Raw genomic sequence first — 19,917 nt, 5'->3', positions numbered from 1 at the left:
TGTTTTAGGGCCACATCTCAGTGTTCAAAGTGATCCAGGCCTCCTGCATGCAAGAAATGCTCTCCAATCACTAAGTCACCTCTCTAGCCCTTGTTAGTTTTCATTTTAATTTTAAAGTAAAATAATAAAACTGGAAATGTGAAGTAATTTCTAACACTTCTTACTTGAGGGTAAAAGAAATTCAGGTATTTTCTTTGTCCATTTACAAGTAACAGCCTAATTATGTACATGTGTGCACGCGCACTTGAAATCAGGGCTTCACATATAAAGCAAGTGCACAATCACTAAGCTACATTTATATTTCAACAGTGTAATTTTGTTTGTTCGTTTTGAGGGGCAGGGGGAGAGCACACCCAGTGGTATTCAGGAATTACTCTAGGCTCCATGCTCAAGGAAAATTCCCTTAGTGTTAAAGAGAACTGAACCCAGGTCTTTCACATGCAAAGCATGTGCCCCAGTCCTCAAGCTATCTATCCCCCCAACCTGACATTATAATTTTAAATATATTTCTAAGCAGATAGGGCGTTTGCCTTGCACACGACCGACCCAGGTTCAATCCCTCCATCCCTCTCGAAGAGCCTGGCAAGCTACTGAGAGTATCCTGCCGACATGGCAGAGCCTGGTAAGCTACCCGTGGTGTATTCAATATGCCAAAAACAGTAACAACAAGTCTCACAATGGAAATGTTACTGGTGCCCACTCGAGCAAATCGATGAACAACAGGACAGTGCTACAGTGCTTTCATAGGATTAAAGAAAAACTTAGAATTCATAATTTAGATATAATTATGTTTCATATATCAATAAATGTGAGAATAATATTTTGAGGCACATATTTATTTTTATAATCAGAAAGTATCCATTGTGTATGTAAATAAAACATATTAGGGAGTAACAGCACAGCGGTAGGGTGTTTGCCTTGCATGCAGCCAGCCCGGTCAAGTCGGGTTCGATTCCTCTGCCCCTCTTGAAGAGCCCAGCAAGCTACTGAGAGTATCTCGCCCGCACGGCAAAGTCTGATAAGCTACCCATGACGTATTCAATATGCCAAACACAGTAACGAGTCTCAAAATGGAGACTTTACTGGGCCCGCTCAAGCAAATCAATGAACAACGGGAGGAAAGTGTCTGTTTGACAGAGTTTATCTTTAATTGAATTTTACATGTAATTTGTCATATTAGTAAAGAAGGCACAGCATTTTTAAATATAGCAGTCCTATTTGCTGACAATCTAAGATCATTATTTTAACTTCCTCTCAAAAAGCTGACAACTGAAAACAGAACTTTTCTTTCTATATTTTACTAAAAATTATCATTAACTCTTACAAAGAAAACATAATCCTAAAATCCAGTTTCATCAGACAACTGAACTAGAAGTAGCGTAATTATATAGCCTGATAAAGGAATCTAAAATAATTGAAATAGTGGGGGAGTCCACTTCCAGCTGTGCTCAGGCCTTACTCCTGGCAATGCTTGGGGAACCATATGGGGTTCCAGGGATCAAAACCAGGTCAGTCATATGTTTGTATAGAAGACAAGCATACTACCCGCTGTACTATAGCTCTGGTTCCTACTGAAATAGTTCTTTCCAAACATTAAAAAAAAAAAAACTTTGGGGGAGAGAGAGAGTACAGTGGGCAGTGCACTTGCATATGACTGACCTTGGTTCGATCCCTGGCACCTCATATGGCTCCAGGATCCGTGAGTCAGAAGTAAGCCCTGAACACCGCCAAAATCAAAAGCATAAAATTTCTTTCCATGCATCTTACAAAGACATATATCTGGGATATAAGAAATCTTATAAACAGACGATCTGTTTACTTTGGGCCACACCTAGTGGTGTTTAGGAATTACGCCCTGCAGAGCTAGAGAATAATGCAGTGCCAGGGGAGTCTAAACCCAGCACTATCTTTCTGGCCTCTCAACATCTGAAAATGGGCAAAACATTTCATTCACTAATGCTCAAAATGTATAAGGAGAATGCAAGTTCATACCACAATGAGGGAAAGGAAATGGTTCAAAGGGATAAAGTACACGTTTTGCTTGAAGGAAACCTCGGTCTGATCTCTGGTATTGAATGGCCCTCAGAACACCACCAAAATGGCTCCCAACACCAAGCTGGAAATATTTTTTACCCCAGCACTATAGGTGTGCCCCCCCAAAAACAAAAACACAATAGACCACCCACATCCACAAGGATGGAGAAAGAACAAGTTTCAGCAAGGAGGTAGAAAATTATGAATCCTTGGGCCGGATAGTACGGAGAATAAAATAAGGTACTTTCCTTGCATGCTGCAGTCAAACATGTTTCAATCCCTGACACCACTAGGGGTCACTCCTGAGCACAGAGAATGGAACAGCCCCTGAGTACTGAGAGAAAAGGGAAAGGAGTAGGGAAAGGGAAAGGGAAAGGGAAAGGGAGGGGGAAGGGCAAGGGAAAGGGGCAAGTGAAAGGGAAAGGGCAGAATCCTCCATGCATAGTTGGTAGGACTGTAAATGTTCGCTTTTGTTGAAAAATTGGGACCTGGGGCCAGAGAGATAGTACAGTGAATAGAGCACTTGCATTGCACAGGCTGACCTGGGTTTAATTCCCAGGGTATGGTCCTCTAAGTGTAACCCCTGAGCATCACCAGGTTCGGCCCAAAAAGGTCAAAAAAAAAAAAAAGTTCAGAACTGTTTCAGAGAGTTAAGTATAAAATTACTATATGAGGGGTCGGAGTGATAGCACAGCGGGGAGGGCGTTTGCCTTGCACGCGACCAACCCAGGTTCAATCCCCAGCATCCCATATGGTCCCCTGAGCACCGCCAAGAGTAACCCCGGAGCATTGTCAGGTGTGACCCCCCCAAAAAAAGAAAAAATTACCATATGACCCAGCAATTCCACTTCTGGTATACATCCAAAAGAAATGAAAACTGGAACTCAAATAGCTTATATGTAAACTAATGTTCACTATAGCATTTTTCAAAATAAGCCAAAGATGAAAACAACCCAGGTGTTCATCAATGGGCTAAAAATGGGTAAACAAAATGTAGTATATGGAATATTTGTTAAAATACAAAAAGGAACCGGGGGGGGGGTGAAGCCATATTATAATGGATAAGACAAATGATTAACTTTCACATGCCCAACCCAGGTTCTATCCTCAGCACCATACAGGTACGCCAAGGCCTTACCCTGAGCAAAAGCCAGGAGTAACCCCTGAGCACTGCTAGGTGTGGCCCAAAAAAAACAAAAGAAAAAAGAGAAAACATTCAACAGTAGACCTAAGCAGCTGAATAACGGAAGAGGGGAGTATACTCCAAGATGTAGATAACATCTAAAAGATGGTAAGCTTAGTGGCGGGGGGGGGTGGGGGGGGGATTATAAAAGAAATTAATAGCATACGAGAGAGCTCTGAGATTGTTCGAGAGAAATGGTAAGATTCACTGGTGTCCCTGAAGAACAACAAGAAGACAAATTTACTGAAGAACCACTAACTGAAGAAATCATAGATAAGAATTTCCAGAGTTGGGACTGGAAAAATAATAGTACAGTGGGTAAGGCACTTGCCATTCATGCGGCTGACCCAGCATCTCATATGGTCTCGCAAGCACTACCAGGAATAATTTCTGAGTAGAGAACCAGAAGTAACCTTTTAGCATCACCAGATGTGACCCAAAAGCATTTTTAAAAATGTTTTTCCCAGGGGCTGGAGCAATAACACAGCGGGTAGGGTGTTTGCCTTGCATGCAGCCAACCTGGGTTCGATTCCCAGCAACCCATATGGTCCCCTGAGCACCGCCAGGGGTAACTCCTGAGTGCAGAACCAGGAGTAACCCCTGTACATCACCAGGTGTGACCAAAAAAGCAAAAAAAAAAAAAAAATGTTTTTCCCAGAGTGCTTGCAAATGGGAGGTGCCCTTTCAATCCCTGGCACCACATGGTCCCTTGAGCAACAATAGGAGAGATTCCCCTACTAATGAACCAGGAATAGCCCCTGAGCACTACCAGGAGTGGCCCAAAATTCAAAAGAAAAATAATATTTAAAAAGATTAATTTCCAAGTGAATGTTTTAAATTGCCCCAATATTGCCAGTTTTGTTGCAATAACTGATCTCCTTTCATCATTTTATAACTTACATAATAAGCTGGAGCAATAGAACAGTGGGTAGGACATTTGTCTTACATGCGGCTAACCCGGGTTTGATTCCTCCGAGCCTCTCAGAGAGCCCGGCAAGCTACCGAGAGTATCTCGCCAGCACGGCAAAGCCTCACAAGCTCCCTGTGACGTATATGATATGCCAAAAACAGTAACAACAAGTCTCACAATTTGTTGTGAGACGTTACTGGTGCCGGCTTGAGCAAATCGATAACAATGGGAGGACAGTGCTACAGTGCCACCGTGCTACTAAAGATGTCAAAAGACAATCTAAAGTCAGCAAAAGGTAATCTGCTGTAGAGGCCAAGTCTCAATTTAAGCAAATCTCATATCCTTAAATATTTCTCTACTTGGATAGTTGAAGGAAGCAGGGGGTGGCAGAACAAAGAAGGAGAGTTGTAACTGCTTGCTAATTTATTCTTTCTCTCTGCCCTTCCTCAAAAATTATTAGCTTGTTATATAATTATGTGTCTAAGAAAGAAAGTCTCTCAGCAGGAGGTAAAATCCATAAATCATAAAGGAAAAGACCATACAAATCAAGCCACATTAAAAATTAAAACTCCTGAAGAGCAAAATATAGTCAAATGGGGGGAACAAAAAATTATTTCTCAAATAGCTAAATTCTTTTTTTTTTTTGCTTTTGGGTCACACCCAGCAATGCACAGGGGTTACTTCTGGCTCTGCACTCAGGAATGACTCCTGGCAGTGCTCAGGGGACCATATGGGATGCTGGGAATCGAACCCGGGTTGACAGCATGCAAGGCAAACGCCCTACCCGCTTTACTATCACTCCAGCCCCTCAAATATCTAAATATTAAAAAGAGGAACAAACAGGCAAAATATCTAGATAGAAGAATCAAAAAATAAAGACACGCACATAAATGATAAAAACCTCAAGTTTCTGAAAATCCAATCTTTTTAAAGACAACACTAATAACACAAAAACTTAAATTTTAGTTATATCTACATTATTAGGATTATAAGAAAATAAGCACTTTAGTGGCCAGAGGGATAGTGCATGAGGCAAGGTGATTACCTTGCAGGCAGCCTACCCATGTTGAACTCCCAGCACACCAAATGGTGCCCAAGCCCCACCAGGAGTGATTCCTGAGCAGAGCCAGTATTAAGGCCTAAGCAAAATCCAAAAAACAAGCACTTTTTTGGGGTCAATTTTGACTTTTTTTTTCCTATTTAGGTTTCTGGGCCACACCAGTGGTGCTCCAGGGTTACTCCTGGTTCTCTGCTCTAAAGTACTGAAACTGGGCCTCCTGCATGCAAAGAATGTATTCAAGCCACTGAGCTATCACTAATGTTTCATATTTTTCCACCTCAATCTTTTTATGTCAAAGCTAAATTAAGCAACCCAATATGCTGGTAGCATCCTATTCTTAACCTAATAGTTTCTCTAAAAATCAATAGTTCTTTATGTTTTGTTTGATATTTGGGTAACACACCTAGGGGTTCTCAGGAGATGCAGTGCTGGGAATCAAACCTAATATGCAACCCTTTGAACTATCTCCTCAACCTTAAACTGGTGGTTTTTAACCTTTTTATTTATGGGTGGGGGTATGTTTTAGTTTGTGGACCACAGACAGCAATACTTGGGGGCTAGTCCCAGCTCTGTGCTTAGTGGACACATTCTGTGATGCCAAGGGATCAATCATATGGTACCAATGGAACCATGCAGTGCAAGGATCAAACCTATACTTCTCGTACACAAAGAATACACTCAGCCTACTACTGAGCTATATCTACTGCTCTGATTTTTTTTCCCCTTTTTGGGTCACACCCAGCGATGCACAGGGGTTACTCCTGGTTCATGCACTCAGGAATCACTCCCGGCAGGGCTCAGGGGACTATATGGGATGCTGGGAATCAAACCTGGGTCGGCCGTGTGCAAGGCAAACGCCCTACACACTGTGCTATTGCTCCAGCCCCTACTGCTCTGATTTTTAAACCTTTTAAGTCATGAACTACTTTAATCATCTGGTGAATCCTATAAACCCTTTCTCAGCATAATGTTAAAATAAAATGCACAAGAATACAAAGAAACCAATTATATTAAAATACAAACAGTCAGGGAGACTAGTCCCCGTTCAAGTTCAATCACTAGTGCCTCACAACTCCCAAGCACTTCGAGTACAATACCAAAGCATCAAGCTGAGAGAAGACCCTGAGCACTGTCAGGTGTAGTCTCAAAACAAAAAAGAAAATACAAATATCTGGGGCTGGGAAGATAGTACAGCAGGTACTTGCCTTGCATGCAGTCCACTCAAGTTCAATCCCCAGCATCCCATGATTTCCCCAAGCAATGTCAGGAGGAATTTGAGTGCAGAACCAAGAGAAATGACTGAGCATCACTGGGTGTGGCTCAAAAACAAACAAGCAAATTATATATATGTATATATATATTGATGTTCATACATTTGTATATGTATGAACATCAAAATACAAGTTTATTGTAGTCAGGGAAGTGATAAAACACAAACTCAGCATGTGCAAAGTCCTAAATTACATCCCTGCATTGCATGTCCCACCACCCAGTACCTCCAGTGTTCTGCACTGGTGGCTCCAATTCCCACCCCACGCAAAAAGATTTAGTGTTTGTGGTTAAAGTAATAGTACATGTAGTGCGCTTGCCTTGCACAAGGCTGAGCCGGGTTCAATTCCTGAACCTCATAGGTCCCCCAAGCCTACCAGAAGTAATTCATGAGCACTGAGCCAGTTGTATTCCCCAAGCATTGCCAGGTGTGGCCCAAAAACCTAAAAAAAGTCAATGTATATCAAAACATAAATTATAGGAGGTCAAGGAGCTAGTGGTAGGGCACATGCATAGCATAAGCAAGACCCTGATTTACTGATTTTGTTTTTTGTTTTAGGGGTACACCTGGCAGTGTGTGCTCAGGGCTTACTCCTGACTGTACTCAGAAATCACTACGGCAGGGATCAGAAGACCATATGTGGTACTGGGAATGGAACCGAGGTTGGCCATATGCATGTACTTTACCCACTGTACTATCTCTCTGGCCCTAGGAACCTGAGTTCTACCCCGAGTACTACTTGGTTCCAGATTACAGGCACTGGGTGTGTTCCCCTATAAATAAAATAACAGTATCCTGATTGTGATGGCAGTAAAGGACACATGTACTTCCCTCAAATTTAACATACTCTACACTTAAAATAAGTGTTTTTGTTTACTGTTTTCCCAGCAATATTCAGGGATTGTATTAAAATACAAACATCAGGGATTACTATTAGCTCAGGGATCATTCCCTGTGGGGTTCAAGGAACCATATGGGATGCCAGGGATAAAACCTGGGTTGGCTATGAGCCAGACAAACACCCTACCCGCTGGACTATAACCCCAGCTCTTTAAATAGCTATATTTTTGGTGCCAGGGGGATAGTTCAAAGGGCTGAGCACATGTATTGTATGCAGGAAGTCTGAATTTGATCCCTGTAACTGAATATGGTCCCCTTGTTCTCCCCTCACATTTCCCTAAGTAAATTTCTTCAAATAAAACTATTTTACTTCAGAGAGAGAGAGAGAGAGAGAGAGAGAGAACAATGAATGAGGTGCTTGGTTTACAAGCAACGGACTCAAATTCAAATTCAATCCCAGGCACCACATATGGTCTCCTGGAATACACTACGAATGATTCCTAAGCAGTCAGGTCTGCAACCAAAAAATTAAATTCATTAATTAAAAATAAATTAAAAGAGTCTTAATGCATTAGCAATCTTCCTTAGGGTGGAACCAAGAGTAATATAGAGGATGGAGGAAAAAGAAGTCTGAGGGGGTTGGAAAGAGAGATAGTACATCGGGTAGGGTATTTGCCTTACACATGGTCAACCCGGGTTCAATCTCTGTCTATATGATCCCCCAGCTCATCAAGAGTGATTCCTGAGTGCTGAACCAGAAGGAAACCCTGATCTGTCACCTGACATGGTCCCCCAAGCCAGCTAGAAGTGATCCCTGAGCTCAGAGCCAGGAATAAGGCCTGAGCACTGAGTCTGTAGTAAATCCCAAGCATAGCTAGGAATGAAATGTGGAAGTAAGTAAAAGAAGGAGGGGGAGGGAGGAAGGGAGGGAGGGAAGGAGGGAGGGAGGGAGGGAAAATATGTTTAAGAGAGAACACAGACTTCCTCAGAATGGAAAAATAAGCAAGCAAAGAGAAAGCAAGTGATATTCATGTTCAAGGGAGAACAGGAGAACATGGGCTTGAAGAGCAAGCCTGCACAAGTCACATCTTAATTTTGTGGCTATGGGTAAACTAAACACCCAAATTCTGCTTACCATCCATCACACACTAAAATGAATTAGAACCCTAATTGGAAAAATGGCTAATTCCAGAACTAGGACAGGGAAAGTAAACAATGAGCTTTAATAGTGCCAGAAATAAATGTCTAAGGAATAAGGGGAAGGTGGAAGTGGAATTGAAAAAATTGATGGGAAGATATAAAAATAATACAGTATTATACACACTGGTTAGAGGGTGCTTCCACTGGTCAAATTTAGGACGTGGATACCAAAAGAAGTCCTAGATTAAAACCCATAGGGGAAAGAAAAATAAAATCACAAATACCTTCTGGAGTGCTGTATTTGTTTTATATATGTGGGAAAGTTATTTTATTGGGGGTGGGGGGAAGAAGGGCAAAGAGGCTACATCTAGTACAGCTCAAGCGACCATGTGGTGCCAAGGATCAAACTCAGTATGCACTCCATTGAGTTATACCTTTCTACCATATGCAGGAAAGTTCTTACCAACAGTAGAATAAACATAGAAGAATCACAGTTAATAATCACTTGGCAAAATCACAGCAGCATATAATACAGGAAAATGTTATCTAGGGAAAGGCTGGTGGGCGATGATGGAAATGACTACCAGAGTAGTTAAAAAAAAAATCTTGCAATAAAAATGCTAAACAGGGGCTGGAGCGATAGCACAGCGGGTAGGGCGTTTGCCTTGCATGCAGCCAACATGGCCGACCCGGGTTCGATTCCCAGCATCCCATAAGGTCCCCCGAGCACTGCCAGGAGTAATTCCTAAGTGCATGAGCCAGGAGTAACCCCTGAGCATTGCCGGGTGTGACCCAAAAAGCAAAAATAAATAATAAATAAATAAAAATGCTAAACAAATAGGGGCAAATGGTGAAGACACTAACCTAACTAGGTGATGAAAGATCAAATTACCAATGGTAGGATGGGTCCATGTTGTTTGCCTTATATGTCACTTAAGTGTCAAAAATAAAACAGATGAAGGAGAAGAGTGCATTAAGGCATTAGTAGACCTTCATTCTGGCATATCAAGCACTCTCACCCCCTTTAGTGCTCTATCCCCCTACTTTGCTTTATTTTTTCTTAGAAGGCAAAACAGACAATAGTTGATAGTTTTGGGGGCTGAACAATGAGCACATTTACGTTTTTCCTACTTTTTGTATTATGTTCAAATTCTCCAAGGCAGAACACTTTAAATCCTTCTAAAACACACAACTGCTATAAGTTCTAAGTCATAAGGGGCACAATAAGATATTGACAACTATAACGAAAATATGAAAACAAACGATTAATACTTGTAGCAAAACTATGGATACTACTTATGCTACTATATTGTTTTTTCCCTTCTAGTTGAAGGGACTCAAGTAAGAAATTTTTAAGAGCAAAGCTAAAAAAGATAGTACAGCATAAAGGGTACTATCTCTGTACATAGCCAACCCAGTTTGATCCCAGGCAACCCATATGGTCCCCCAAGCATCACCAGGAGTAATGCTGAGCACAGAGCCATGTGTAACCCCTGGGCAACGCAAGTGTGGCCCCAAACTCAAAGCAGAAACAAAAATTGCTAAATGTGAAAGAGCCTTTATGCAAACCACCATTTTAAAAAATGGCTGAGGGGGGAAAAATACCACCTACTAGTTTATTCATTTATATTTATAAGGCACATGAATTACTAAATGCCAAATATAATTTCATAAAATACAAATTGCTTTGTTATTTGTTTGGGGGCACACCCAGTGGTGCTCAGAGCTTACTCCTGGCTCTGAGCTCAGGGAGCACTCCTATTAGGGCTTGGAGAACTATATGGGATGCTAGGGATTGAACCTAGGTTGGCTGCATGCAAGACAAGTGCTTACCCACTGTATTATCTCTCCGCTCTAGCCCCCAAACTTAAATTGTTTTTGGAAGCTCAAGAGATACTGCAGAAGTCAAGATGATTGTTTTGCTGGCGCCAGAGCAATAGTACAGGGGGTAGGAGGATTTGCCTTGCACACAGCTGACCAGGGTTCAATCGCAGGCATCCCATATGGTTCCCCGAGACCCATCAGGAGTGATTCTTGAGTGCAGAGCCAGGAGTAACCCCTGAGTATCACCAGGTGTATTCAAACAACAACAAAAAAAGATGCTTGCTTTGCATCCAGTCAACTCCAATGTGAATTCCTAGTATCATCTATGGTTTTTCAAACACCAGCTAGGGGTCACTCTTGAGCACAGAGCCAAGAAAAATTACTTTCAGTAAGAAAATCAAATCCTAGGTCTTTAAACAGAATACAAGAAGTTAAAAACCAGGGAGATAGTACGGCAGGTAAAGCACTTGCCTTGCACTGATCCCTATCATAACTTAGGGTTCATCAAATCCAGCCAAGAGTAATGATCTCTACACTCAGAAACAGGCGTAAGCCCTGATCACAGCTGGACAGCCCAAATTCCAAAAACTTTCCCATCTGAACTGTTTCACTAATAGTCCTTAGCTGTAAGAACTGGAGTGGTTCCTTATTACATAATAAAATCTTTAAATATGCTAGACTTCAATTCACCTTTATACTCAAAATAAAATCATAATTAGTTAGGGAACCAGATAGTACAGTGGGTAGGGTGCTTGCCTTGCTTACAGCTGACTCAGGTTCAATCTCTGGCACCCTATATGGTCCCCCAATACCAACCAGGAGTGATCCCTGCAAACTGCCCGGTGTGGCCCAAAAAACAAAATCATAGTTAAAACCAAGAATTCAGGTTTTACAGATATATCCCACTGTCAGGTTTTTTATTGTAATTTTTACTTGGCAGACAGAAATATGTTAAGGGTAAAAATATGAATAATGCAACACTTTAAAATTATTCCAAGGACTGGAGCAATAGCACAGCGGGTAGGGCGTTTGCCTTGCACGCAGCCGACCCTGAGTTCGATTCCCAACATCCCATATGGTCCCCTGAGCACCACCAGGGGTAATTCCTAAGTGCAGAGCCAGGAGTAATCCCTGTGCATCGCTGGGTGTGACCCAACAAGCAAAATAATAATAATAATTTTAAAAATAATTTAAAAATTAAATTATTCCAAGAGGGTAGGGCGTTTGCCTTGCACGTGGCTGACCCGGGTTCAATTCCTCCGCCCCTCTCAGAGAGCCCGGCAAGCTACAGAGAGTATCTCGCCTGCATGGCAAAGCCTGGCAAGCTACCCATGACATATTCAATATGCCAGAAACAGTAACAAGTCTCATAATTTGTTGTGAGATGTTATTGGTGCCCGCTCGAGCAAATAGATGAACAACAGGAGGACAGTGCTACAGTGAATATAAATTTATAACAAGTACATCTTTTCACAGCAAAACTTGAAATCAGATATCACACAAAAATGACTGGTTCTAATAAAATAGTCAAACATTTTAATTGGGTTTTGCAAAAGTATGTTATTTTTGTTCAAAATGTTGAAAGCCTGGGGCTGGAGATAGAGATAGTACAGCAGGTAAGATGTGCTTGTTTTACATACCAATCTCGGAACTCAGGGGCTTCTGGCAGTAATCCCTCTAGGTTTATTACTAAAATGTCAGAAATCCAAATTCGTGTGGCCGCTGTTGTGGCCACACAACATCATATGCTCTTCATAATCAGTAATAGAAAACAAATTTTCTAATTATGTCTTTGTGGCAGGTCTGAATGTTGGGGAAAATTCCAAATAACAATGTTGGGTCTTTTGTTGTAATATTGAATGTGATCAATGTAGAGAGAGAGTAAAGTGAAAGTCTGCCACACAAGGGGTGGGTGGGTGGGGTATACTGGGGTTCTTGGTGGTGGAAAATGTACACTGGTGAAGGGACAGTGTTTGATCATTGTATGACCGACCAAGACTTGAACTGCAAGGCTTTGTGACTGTTCTCACGATGATTCAATAAAAAAATAAAAAAAAAAAAACAGATGTGCTTGTTTTGCACATGATTTGATCCCCAGCACTACATATGGTCTTCCAAGCACCACCGAGAGTGATCCCTGAGTGCAGAGCCAGAAGTTAAGTTCTGAGCACTACCACCTGTGGCCAAAATGAAAACAAAAAATAAAAATGGGGAGGAAAAAAAAGACATGTCTCCAATTGGATGCTAGTTTTCAAGAAATAACTCAAACTTTTAAAAACTGTAAACAACTGGGCTGGAACAATAAAAGCACAGCAGGTAGGGTGTTTGTCTTGCACGTGGCCAACCCCCAGGTTTGAGTCCCAGTATCCCATATGATCCCCACCCCCCAGCACCGCTAGAAGTGATTCCTTAGTACAGAGCCAGGAGTAACCCCTGAGCACTGCCGGGTGTGACCCAAAAAAGAAAAAAAAAACTAAGCAAAACTCCAAACTAAGGGGGCAGGACGAGGGCAGTGAGCAAAAAATATCCAGTGATAGTAAGTACACTTGCCTTTCATGTTTGAAGCCCAGAGTTTGATCCCCAGCAACACCAGCAACACACATATACTAACACACACATACACACATGGAATTGAGAGTTAGAATTGAGAGTTAGAATATTATTTGAGTGCTGGAAAGTAGCACAAAATGAGCACATGCTCTGCATTTAGGAGATCCAGGTACCATCCCCAGTATCACATGGTTCCCTGAGCATAAAATGGGGAAGGAGTAGCTCCCAAACTCCACCAGGTTTACACAAACACACACAAAACACACACACACCTAACAACAGCAACAACAAAATAGAAATCTATGGGCTGAAAGATAGCAGAGTGGGCAGGACACACACTGACCTGGGTTCAATGCCTGGCACCTCATACAGTCCCAAACACCACCAGGAATGATCACCGAGTAGAGACATGAGCAAGCCCTGAAACTGCTGGCTGTGGCACAAAAATGAATGAATGAAAGGAGAGGGAGGGAGGGAGAGAGACAGGGAGGGAGGGAGGGAGGGAGGGAAGGAAGGAAGGAAGGAAGGAAGGAAGGAAGGAAGGAAGGAAGGAGCGAGTTTGAAAAAAATCTTAACTCATATTACCAATATCTTTGTTAACTTCCATATATATCTTTCCAAAGAAGTACTGCTCAAAGATAAGAAATGTCTCAAGATCAAGTCTGAAATCTCTTCACAAACATACCAAACAATGCCTGAGCAATCATGAGTCTGTAAGAAAAGTACTTAAAGAAGGTGTTCTCTAAACAGTTCTAATACCATCATTCTTCCTAACACTGAACTCTATGTTCTCCTTCAAATTTGCCATAAGTATTCTACTTGGGGGGTAAATACATTTTGAAATTCTGTATTCATTTCATTTTGACATTATCATGATAACACCATATATTTTAGTTGTTGGGGTTTTTTTTTTTTTTTTTTTTTTTTTTTTTTTGCTTTTTAGGTCACACCTGGCAATGCACAGGGTTACTCCTGGCTCTGCGCTCAGGAATTACCCCTGGCGGTGCTCAGGGAACCATATGGGATGCTGGGAATTGAACCCGGGTCGGCCGCGTGCAAGGCAAATGCCCTACCCGCTGTGCTATTGCTCCAACCCCACATTTTAGTTTTTAATTAATATATGCCAAATGGCCTGAGGAAATAAATCAAGTAGCAGAATCACTGTCACTGTCCTCCCATTTTTCATCAATTTGCTCGAGAGGGCCCAGTAACATTGTGAGACTTGTTACCGTGTTTGGCATATCGAATATGTCACGGGTAGCTTGCCAGGCTTTGCCGTGTGAGCGAGAAGCTCTCGGTAGCTTGCCGGGCTCTCCAAGAGGGGCAGAGGAATCGAACTCGGGTTGGCCACATTGGCTGTATGCAAGGCAAACGCCCTGCCCGCTGTGCTATCGCTCCAACCCAAGTAGCAGAATACATTCCCTAAATGTTCAGGAACCATGTGTATGGCTGACCCAGATCCATTCCCTGGTACCCCATATGGTTCCCCCAAGCCCCATCAGTAGTGATCTCTGAGAACAGAGCCAGGAGTAAATCCTTAGCACTACCAGGTGGACCCATAAAACAAAATGTGCAAAAGACTGGAGATGTAGCCCTATGGAAGACTGCAAGCTATGCTCTTAGGAGATCCAGGGTTTTGAAACTAAACAGACTGTACACTACATTAAGATGCTTGCCTTTTATGTAGCAGACTCTAATTCGACCACTGCACCAAAAAAGTTCCCCTGAAGACCACCAGGAGTGATTCCTTAGCCTGGAGCCAAGAGTAGCCTCTACACACTCCTCAGATGGCCGAAATTCATTTCCCGCCAGAAAGGGGGCCATGGGTTTGATTCCTGGCACCATACAGGGGGCTTGGTAAAATGTGCAAATGTCTATCATGAAAACAGATATTCAAAATTATAAGGGGCTAGAGCGATAGTACAGCGGGTAGGGCACTTGCCTTGCACGCAGCCAACCTGGGCTCAATCCCAGGCATCCCATATGGTCCCTCATGCACTGCCAGGAGTAATTCCTGATTTCAGAGTCAGTAGTAACCCCTAAGCATCACTGGATGTGACCAAAAAACAAAACAAAAAAAAAACAGAAAAATATAAAAGATTGAAAACCGGAGATGTTTCTACACAAAAACTGGCTGGTTTCAAAAGAAAAGATGTAGCAATGATATAGGACCTAGTGAGTCAAATTTAAGTCTAAAAATATCTCTAGGGTGTATGTAAGGACATGGAAACACTTATACTGTATTTTATATGGTTTAAGGACATTCCAATACTTCTACATAATCTTCAACCTATTCTCTAAAAGCCGGGAGATAGGAACTGATAGTGTGATTTACTACATCTTAAAATTAAAAATAAGAGAATCTGTTATTCTTTCAAGGGTTCTATTCATTTGCTCATTCTAATTCAGGGAGTAGCCTTAGCACACAGTTCTCTCCCTCTTAAAACTAAAAGAGAGCAAAGACAGCAATCAATTGTTGTATAACTCCCTCCCTTCCCCCCTTCAACCAAGCTCACATACAAAGGAAAGGACTTAACTCTATTGTGTAAATTCAGTCCCTGCAATGGATCTTTGTTAACTAAAATCTGATTCAAAAATAGTCCATGTTTTATTTTTTTTAACCAGCACACTGAAAGTTGTAAAGATAATGAACACAATAAATGTACAATTATTATTCTAAGAAGATAAAGCCAAATTTTGAAAATGCTCGGACTACGGTTGGACTGGTCTTTTTATGGCACTAAGGGAGGGAAAAAAAAAAAACAGCATCCTTCCCGCAACCTAAATACTACCAAAACTGATCAAAATACAAATAATAAACAAAGAATTTGCACTGATCTTCCTCTTAAACTGGCTCCATCATCCCTCTAAACTGCTATATTCCCAAAGCTGTTTGGATTAATCTTTTTTTTTTAATCCAAACAGTTACTAGAAAAGCCTAATCACTATTATGAGAACATTCATTTTGAAAACATTTCATATAATGTATTCCCAGTGTACACCTCTTAATCCTGTAAAACAGTTATTAGTTAATGTCGCAATCAGCTAGGGAAATGGGTAAAAGCAGGCACTTTAATAATATAGATACTGCAGTTTTTCTCATAATTATTTCTAGAAGACACCTTAAGTGAAGATACCTGAGTTTTCTGGGAAAGCTGTCACTCTGGTAGAACTACCTTTTTATCCCCTTCACTTAAATTTTCCATATCTACCTTCTTTTCCAAGAGCAATCACTATTTTTTTTAAACACTTTCAACAATAGAGATAAAAGGTCTGAGTTCCTTCACGGCTCCTGCAGAGTTAGCTCCACAGTTGGATCAATATTAGAACATTTCTTGTACAGGCAGGCAAGAACAAAAAAAAAAAACCCAGAAATAAGAGATTACCTGTTGTGAGGGGGAGGGGAAGATGAGAACTGGGAATTCTAGAGTCAGGAAGGAATGAAGGGGAGATTTTCTCAAACAAGATTTGAACCTAGGTTTCATGCATGAAAGAAAAGCTTTTTACTACTTGAGCCACATTCCTGGTCCCCCTTTCACACTCAAAACCATAAAATAATGTACTCCCTATTCAAAGAATAAAGACAAGCTTTAAAATATTCTAAATTGCTCTTAAAATGTTTCAAGAACACACTGGTCTGCTTAATTTGCTCTTATCAGCACCTGCTTTGCTTTGCATAAGTGATACTCCTTTAAATGCAGTGGTGAGCAGTCTGCCAGCTAAACCTTCTTACACGGTAACGTTCCTCCAGACTGGCGCTTTCCAAGGCAGCCCGCATCCTCCGCCCCCTCCTCCCTCTGCATTCTGAGATCTGCTCGGCTGATTCCCACATAAAGTGGGTCCTGGCCGCCATTTTAGAAAGTCATTCACACAAGCTGGACCGCAGCACCGACCACTTACAAATCTTACAGAAATTCCCTTGGATGGACGACTTTCTCTTTCTTCCCCCTAAATCTTACTCTTGAAAGGGGGGGGAGGGCGTGCCAAACTCCCCGCGATGGACAATGCACAAAGTGAAATGACACATCTGGCCACCTAACACTGATGGGCAAAGCAAATGCTGCAATGCACGTGCTTGAACATCCGTGAGAACGTATTCCCCTAGCAGAGACCTACAGAGAAAGTCCACAACACGAAAGCGGAGACAGAAGTGGCTTGACCACGGCCCATAACCTGCGCTTAATCTTTTTCCCACCAAAAATGATGAAGGGGTGAGGGAGAGGCAATCCTTAAAGGGCCAAGAGAAAGTTTCCTGTTTCCCAAACCCGCCCGAGATCTCCCTTTATCACAACTGCCAGAGGCGTGTTTCGGCTCCTGGCCGTCCCCTCGCCCGGTTTCTCAGAACAACGTAGTAAACACCGGGAGAGTCCCTGGAAGCGCGCCTCCCCCAGCCCGGCGAGGGCAGCTCCAGCAGGTTATGAATGGCCCCACTCTTCCCCGCTCTGTTCACACGCGGACACGCGCAGACGCGCGCTCCAGCGGTGAAGATTTAATACCCCAGTAACAGCAACCACCAACAGAATCAATGATCCTCCATTTAAAAAGGCAAAGAGGAGAGCTGGGCTGCCGCTGCTTCCATTTCCCGATCCCAACAGCTCCGGCGCGAGCGGCGCAATCTCATTTTCCCAGGGTGAATCACTAATAGGGCGCTCCATAATTTCCTCCGCTCACTTGATAGTAAAGGGGAATGAAGCGTAAATCAGACTTAAAATCTTTCAGGGCCCCGACGGTTGCAGGCGACCGTAATTTCCGCGGGCGATCGCAAGATTTGCTGCGGTCCTCCTCAACCGGCACCCGAGCACAAGCGTTGAGGAGACCATCCTCTTTTTAACCGCGGGGGTTCGGTTTGGTTGCTTTTTTGTTTGAACGCGGAGGGCACAGAAACGTCCCACAAGGAGGGCAGGCGCTACATGCCACCGAGGAGATCCGCCAGGAACATGCATTCCTTGTTCCCCCAAGCATCGTCTGGGAAGTTGTCTGGCCGGCTGGTTCGCAAGCGCGGACAACGGAGCGGCGTGTGGGTGGGCGGGAAACCCCACCGCCGCGGCGCTCGGCGGCAGAGTCCGGGGCGCCGGCGGGCGGGCGGGCGGTGGGCATCGTCCCCTCCGGGGGCGCCCGCAGGGCCGGCATGCACACCCCCCCATCCTCCGCCTGCGCCTCCTCCGGGGCCCGGGAGCTGCAGGCGGACGGGCGACAGAGCCCACACGGGCGAAACCTTCGCACTTGGGCCGGGACACCCGTCCACCGCCGCACAGAAACGCCGGGTGGCGGGGTGGTGCGGGGGGGGCGGGAGCCCTGGAACCGGGCAGCGCCCGCCCGCCCGCCCGGCGCGGAGCGGCCCCGCGTTACCTACCACTTGGGCTTTTGTATTATCACCTTCCCTCCCCGGGTCAGACATTTCCCCCGCGTCGCGGGGCGCCGGGCGGGAGCTGCCGCGGGGCTCGGCCGGGCTCGGCGGGGCGGACGACCAGGGCTGCCGGCGCGGGCGAGGATGCGGGCTCGGGTCGGCGCCGCTCGGTCCCGGGCCGGCCGGCTGGCGGCCGCGGGGATGCCCCGAGCGCGGCGCGCAAGGACGCGACCCCAGCGCTAGCTCGCCAGCTCCGGAGGGCACCCTGCCGGCGCCGGCTTCCCGGGGCCGGGCCGAGCGCGGTCTCCTTATTCGGAAGGGACGGGGCAGCCGCCGAGCCCGCTCCGCCGAGGCCCAACGCCGCCGCGACGCGGAGAGCGGCGGCCGGGGCAGCCCGCGCGCCCGCCGCACCCGTCTGCGGGGTCGGGCCGGCCGGGGTCCGCACCACCGGTTCGGCGCACGGGGAGGGGCGGGCAACGGGCCGGAGCGGGCAGCGGCGGCGCCCGGGCGAGCGAGCGCGGCCCCGGGCCTCGTGTCACTCACTCACCGTTTGAAATGCTCGATGATCTTCTCTTCCCGCACATTCTCTGGTAAGTTGCCCACCCAGAGGTGCCTGGTTTCCCGGACCATGCTGGGCGGTGTGCCGGCGACCGCTGGTGCGGGTTCCCCCTCGCCGGCTTCGTACGAGCCCGTCAGCGTCGGGAGGCGGACGCCGAGGAGGCGGCGGCGGCGGCGGCTGCGGCGGTGGCGTCGGCAGCGGCGGCGGCTCCTCCGGCTCCCCCCCGTGCAGAGACCATCCCTCTCCCCCAGGTTCTGACTCTCGGGCCTCGCAGCTCCGCTCTGCCGCCACCACACACCCGAAGCCGACCCTCGCGCTCCGGCAGCGCATGCGCCCGGGCGGCGGCGGGCGGGGGGAGCGGGGAGGAGGGGCGAGAGGGACCCGGGAGGCAGCGACTACGACGAAGTCGGCGCTCAGGCAGCCGGACGCTTCCCACCGGCGCGCGCGGCCCACCTCCTTGGCCGCGGGCGCGCGCGCGTCCGCCCGCCTGCCGAGTCCGAGACGTCGAGTTCCTCCCAGCCGGCGCGCAGGCGCGCGGGACGGAGGGGAACGCGGCGCCGGGAAGGGACGCTCGCGCGCCCGGTCCCGTTGCGCAGGCGCGCGGGAGCGCCCGGCAGAGGCCCGGGGGCGGGCGCTCGGTCCGGCCTCCGGCGCGTCGCGTGCGGGGCCGCTGGCTGCGCTGCCGCCAGCCCCTTAGACGCGGGCCTCAGGTGTCCGCCAGGGAGCAGAAAAGGGAGGGAAGACTGATAGTGACAGGGCTGCGTGCCCACACGGCGGCCCTAGACCTCTCTCCCAGGAAAAGTTAGACACCCCCTCTCGGTCGGTGCCCGGGCGCACGGTCCCCGCCTGCCTGGGAAAGTGGTCGGAGCGAGGCCGGCCTCGCCGCCCAGCTGAGCGAGGGCGTACTCAGAAATCCATCCTTCACAAAAAGCATTAGCTTGTCTCGTTAAACGACTCAATTTTTACGTAAGGTCTTGCGAAACCTCTTGCAAGATAGCCTTGCTGATCATTACGTCCGGTCTACTCGGAATCCAACTAAACTGAGACATGGAACTGGAACGGGACATTTATATCTCTTGTTAAGAGTGTGACCTTCAAAGGGTTTACTATAATAAAGAGAAGCCATCAGGCCTAAGGGATTCTGAAGCCTTATCATTTTGCTGTCGGGGGACTTTTGGGGCAGTGTCTTGGGGAGGTGGT

General features: G+C 45.6%; 1 protein-coding gene across 2 annotated transcripts in view; it reads right to left on the bottom strand.

Moving 5' to 3' along the window:
* The window catches only part of SPEN (spen family transcriptional repressor), a 93,832-nt gene extending 74,793 nt beyond the window's left edge, over positions 1-19,039 (bottom strand). The window contains exon 1 of one of the 2 annotated variants that reach the window (XM_056123150.1): positions 18,706-19,039. In XM_056123150.1, coding sequence (XP_055979125.1) covers positions 18,706-18,788 — 83 coding nt within the window. In that variant the 5' untranslated portion in view covers positions 18,789-19,039. The remainder of the gene's footprint in view (positions 1-18,705) is intronic. The other variant, XM_056123149.1, reaches the window with a different exon arrangement.
* Positions 19,040-19,917: the final 878 nt, after the last annotated feature.

Source organism: Sorex fumeus, unplaced genomic scaffold (genome assembly GCF_029834395.1).
Source record: "Sorex fumeus unplaced genomic scaffold, SorFum_2.1 ptg000047l, whole genome shotgun sequence".
NCBI lineage: Eukaryota > Metazoa > Chordata > Mammalia > Eulipotyphla > Soricidae > Sorex > Sorex fumeus.
Note: the sequence above shows the minus strand (reverse complement) of the source record. Positions and strands in the feature narration are given on the sequence as shown.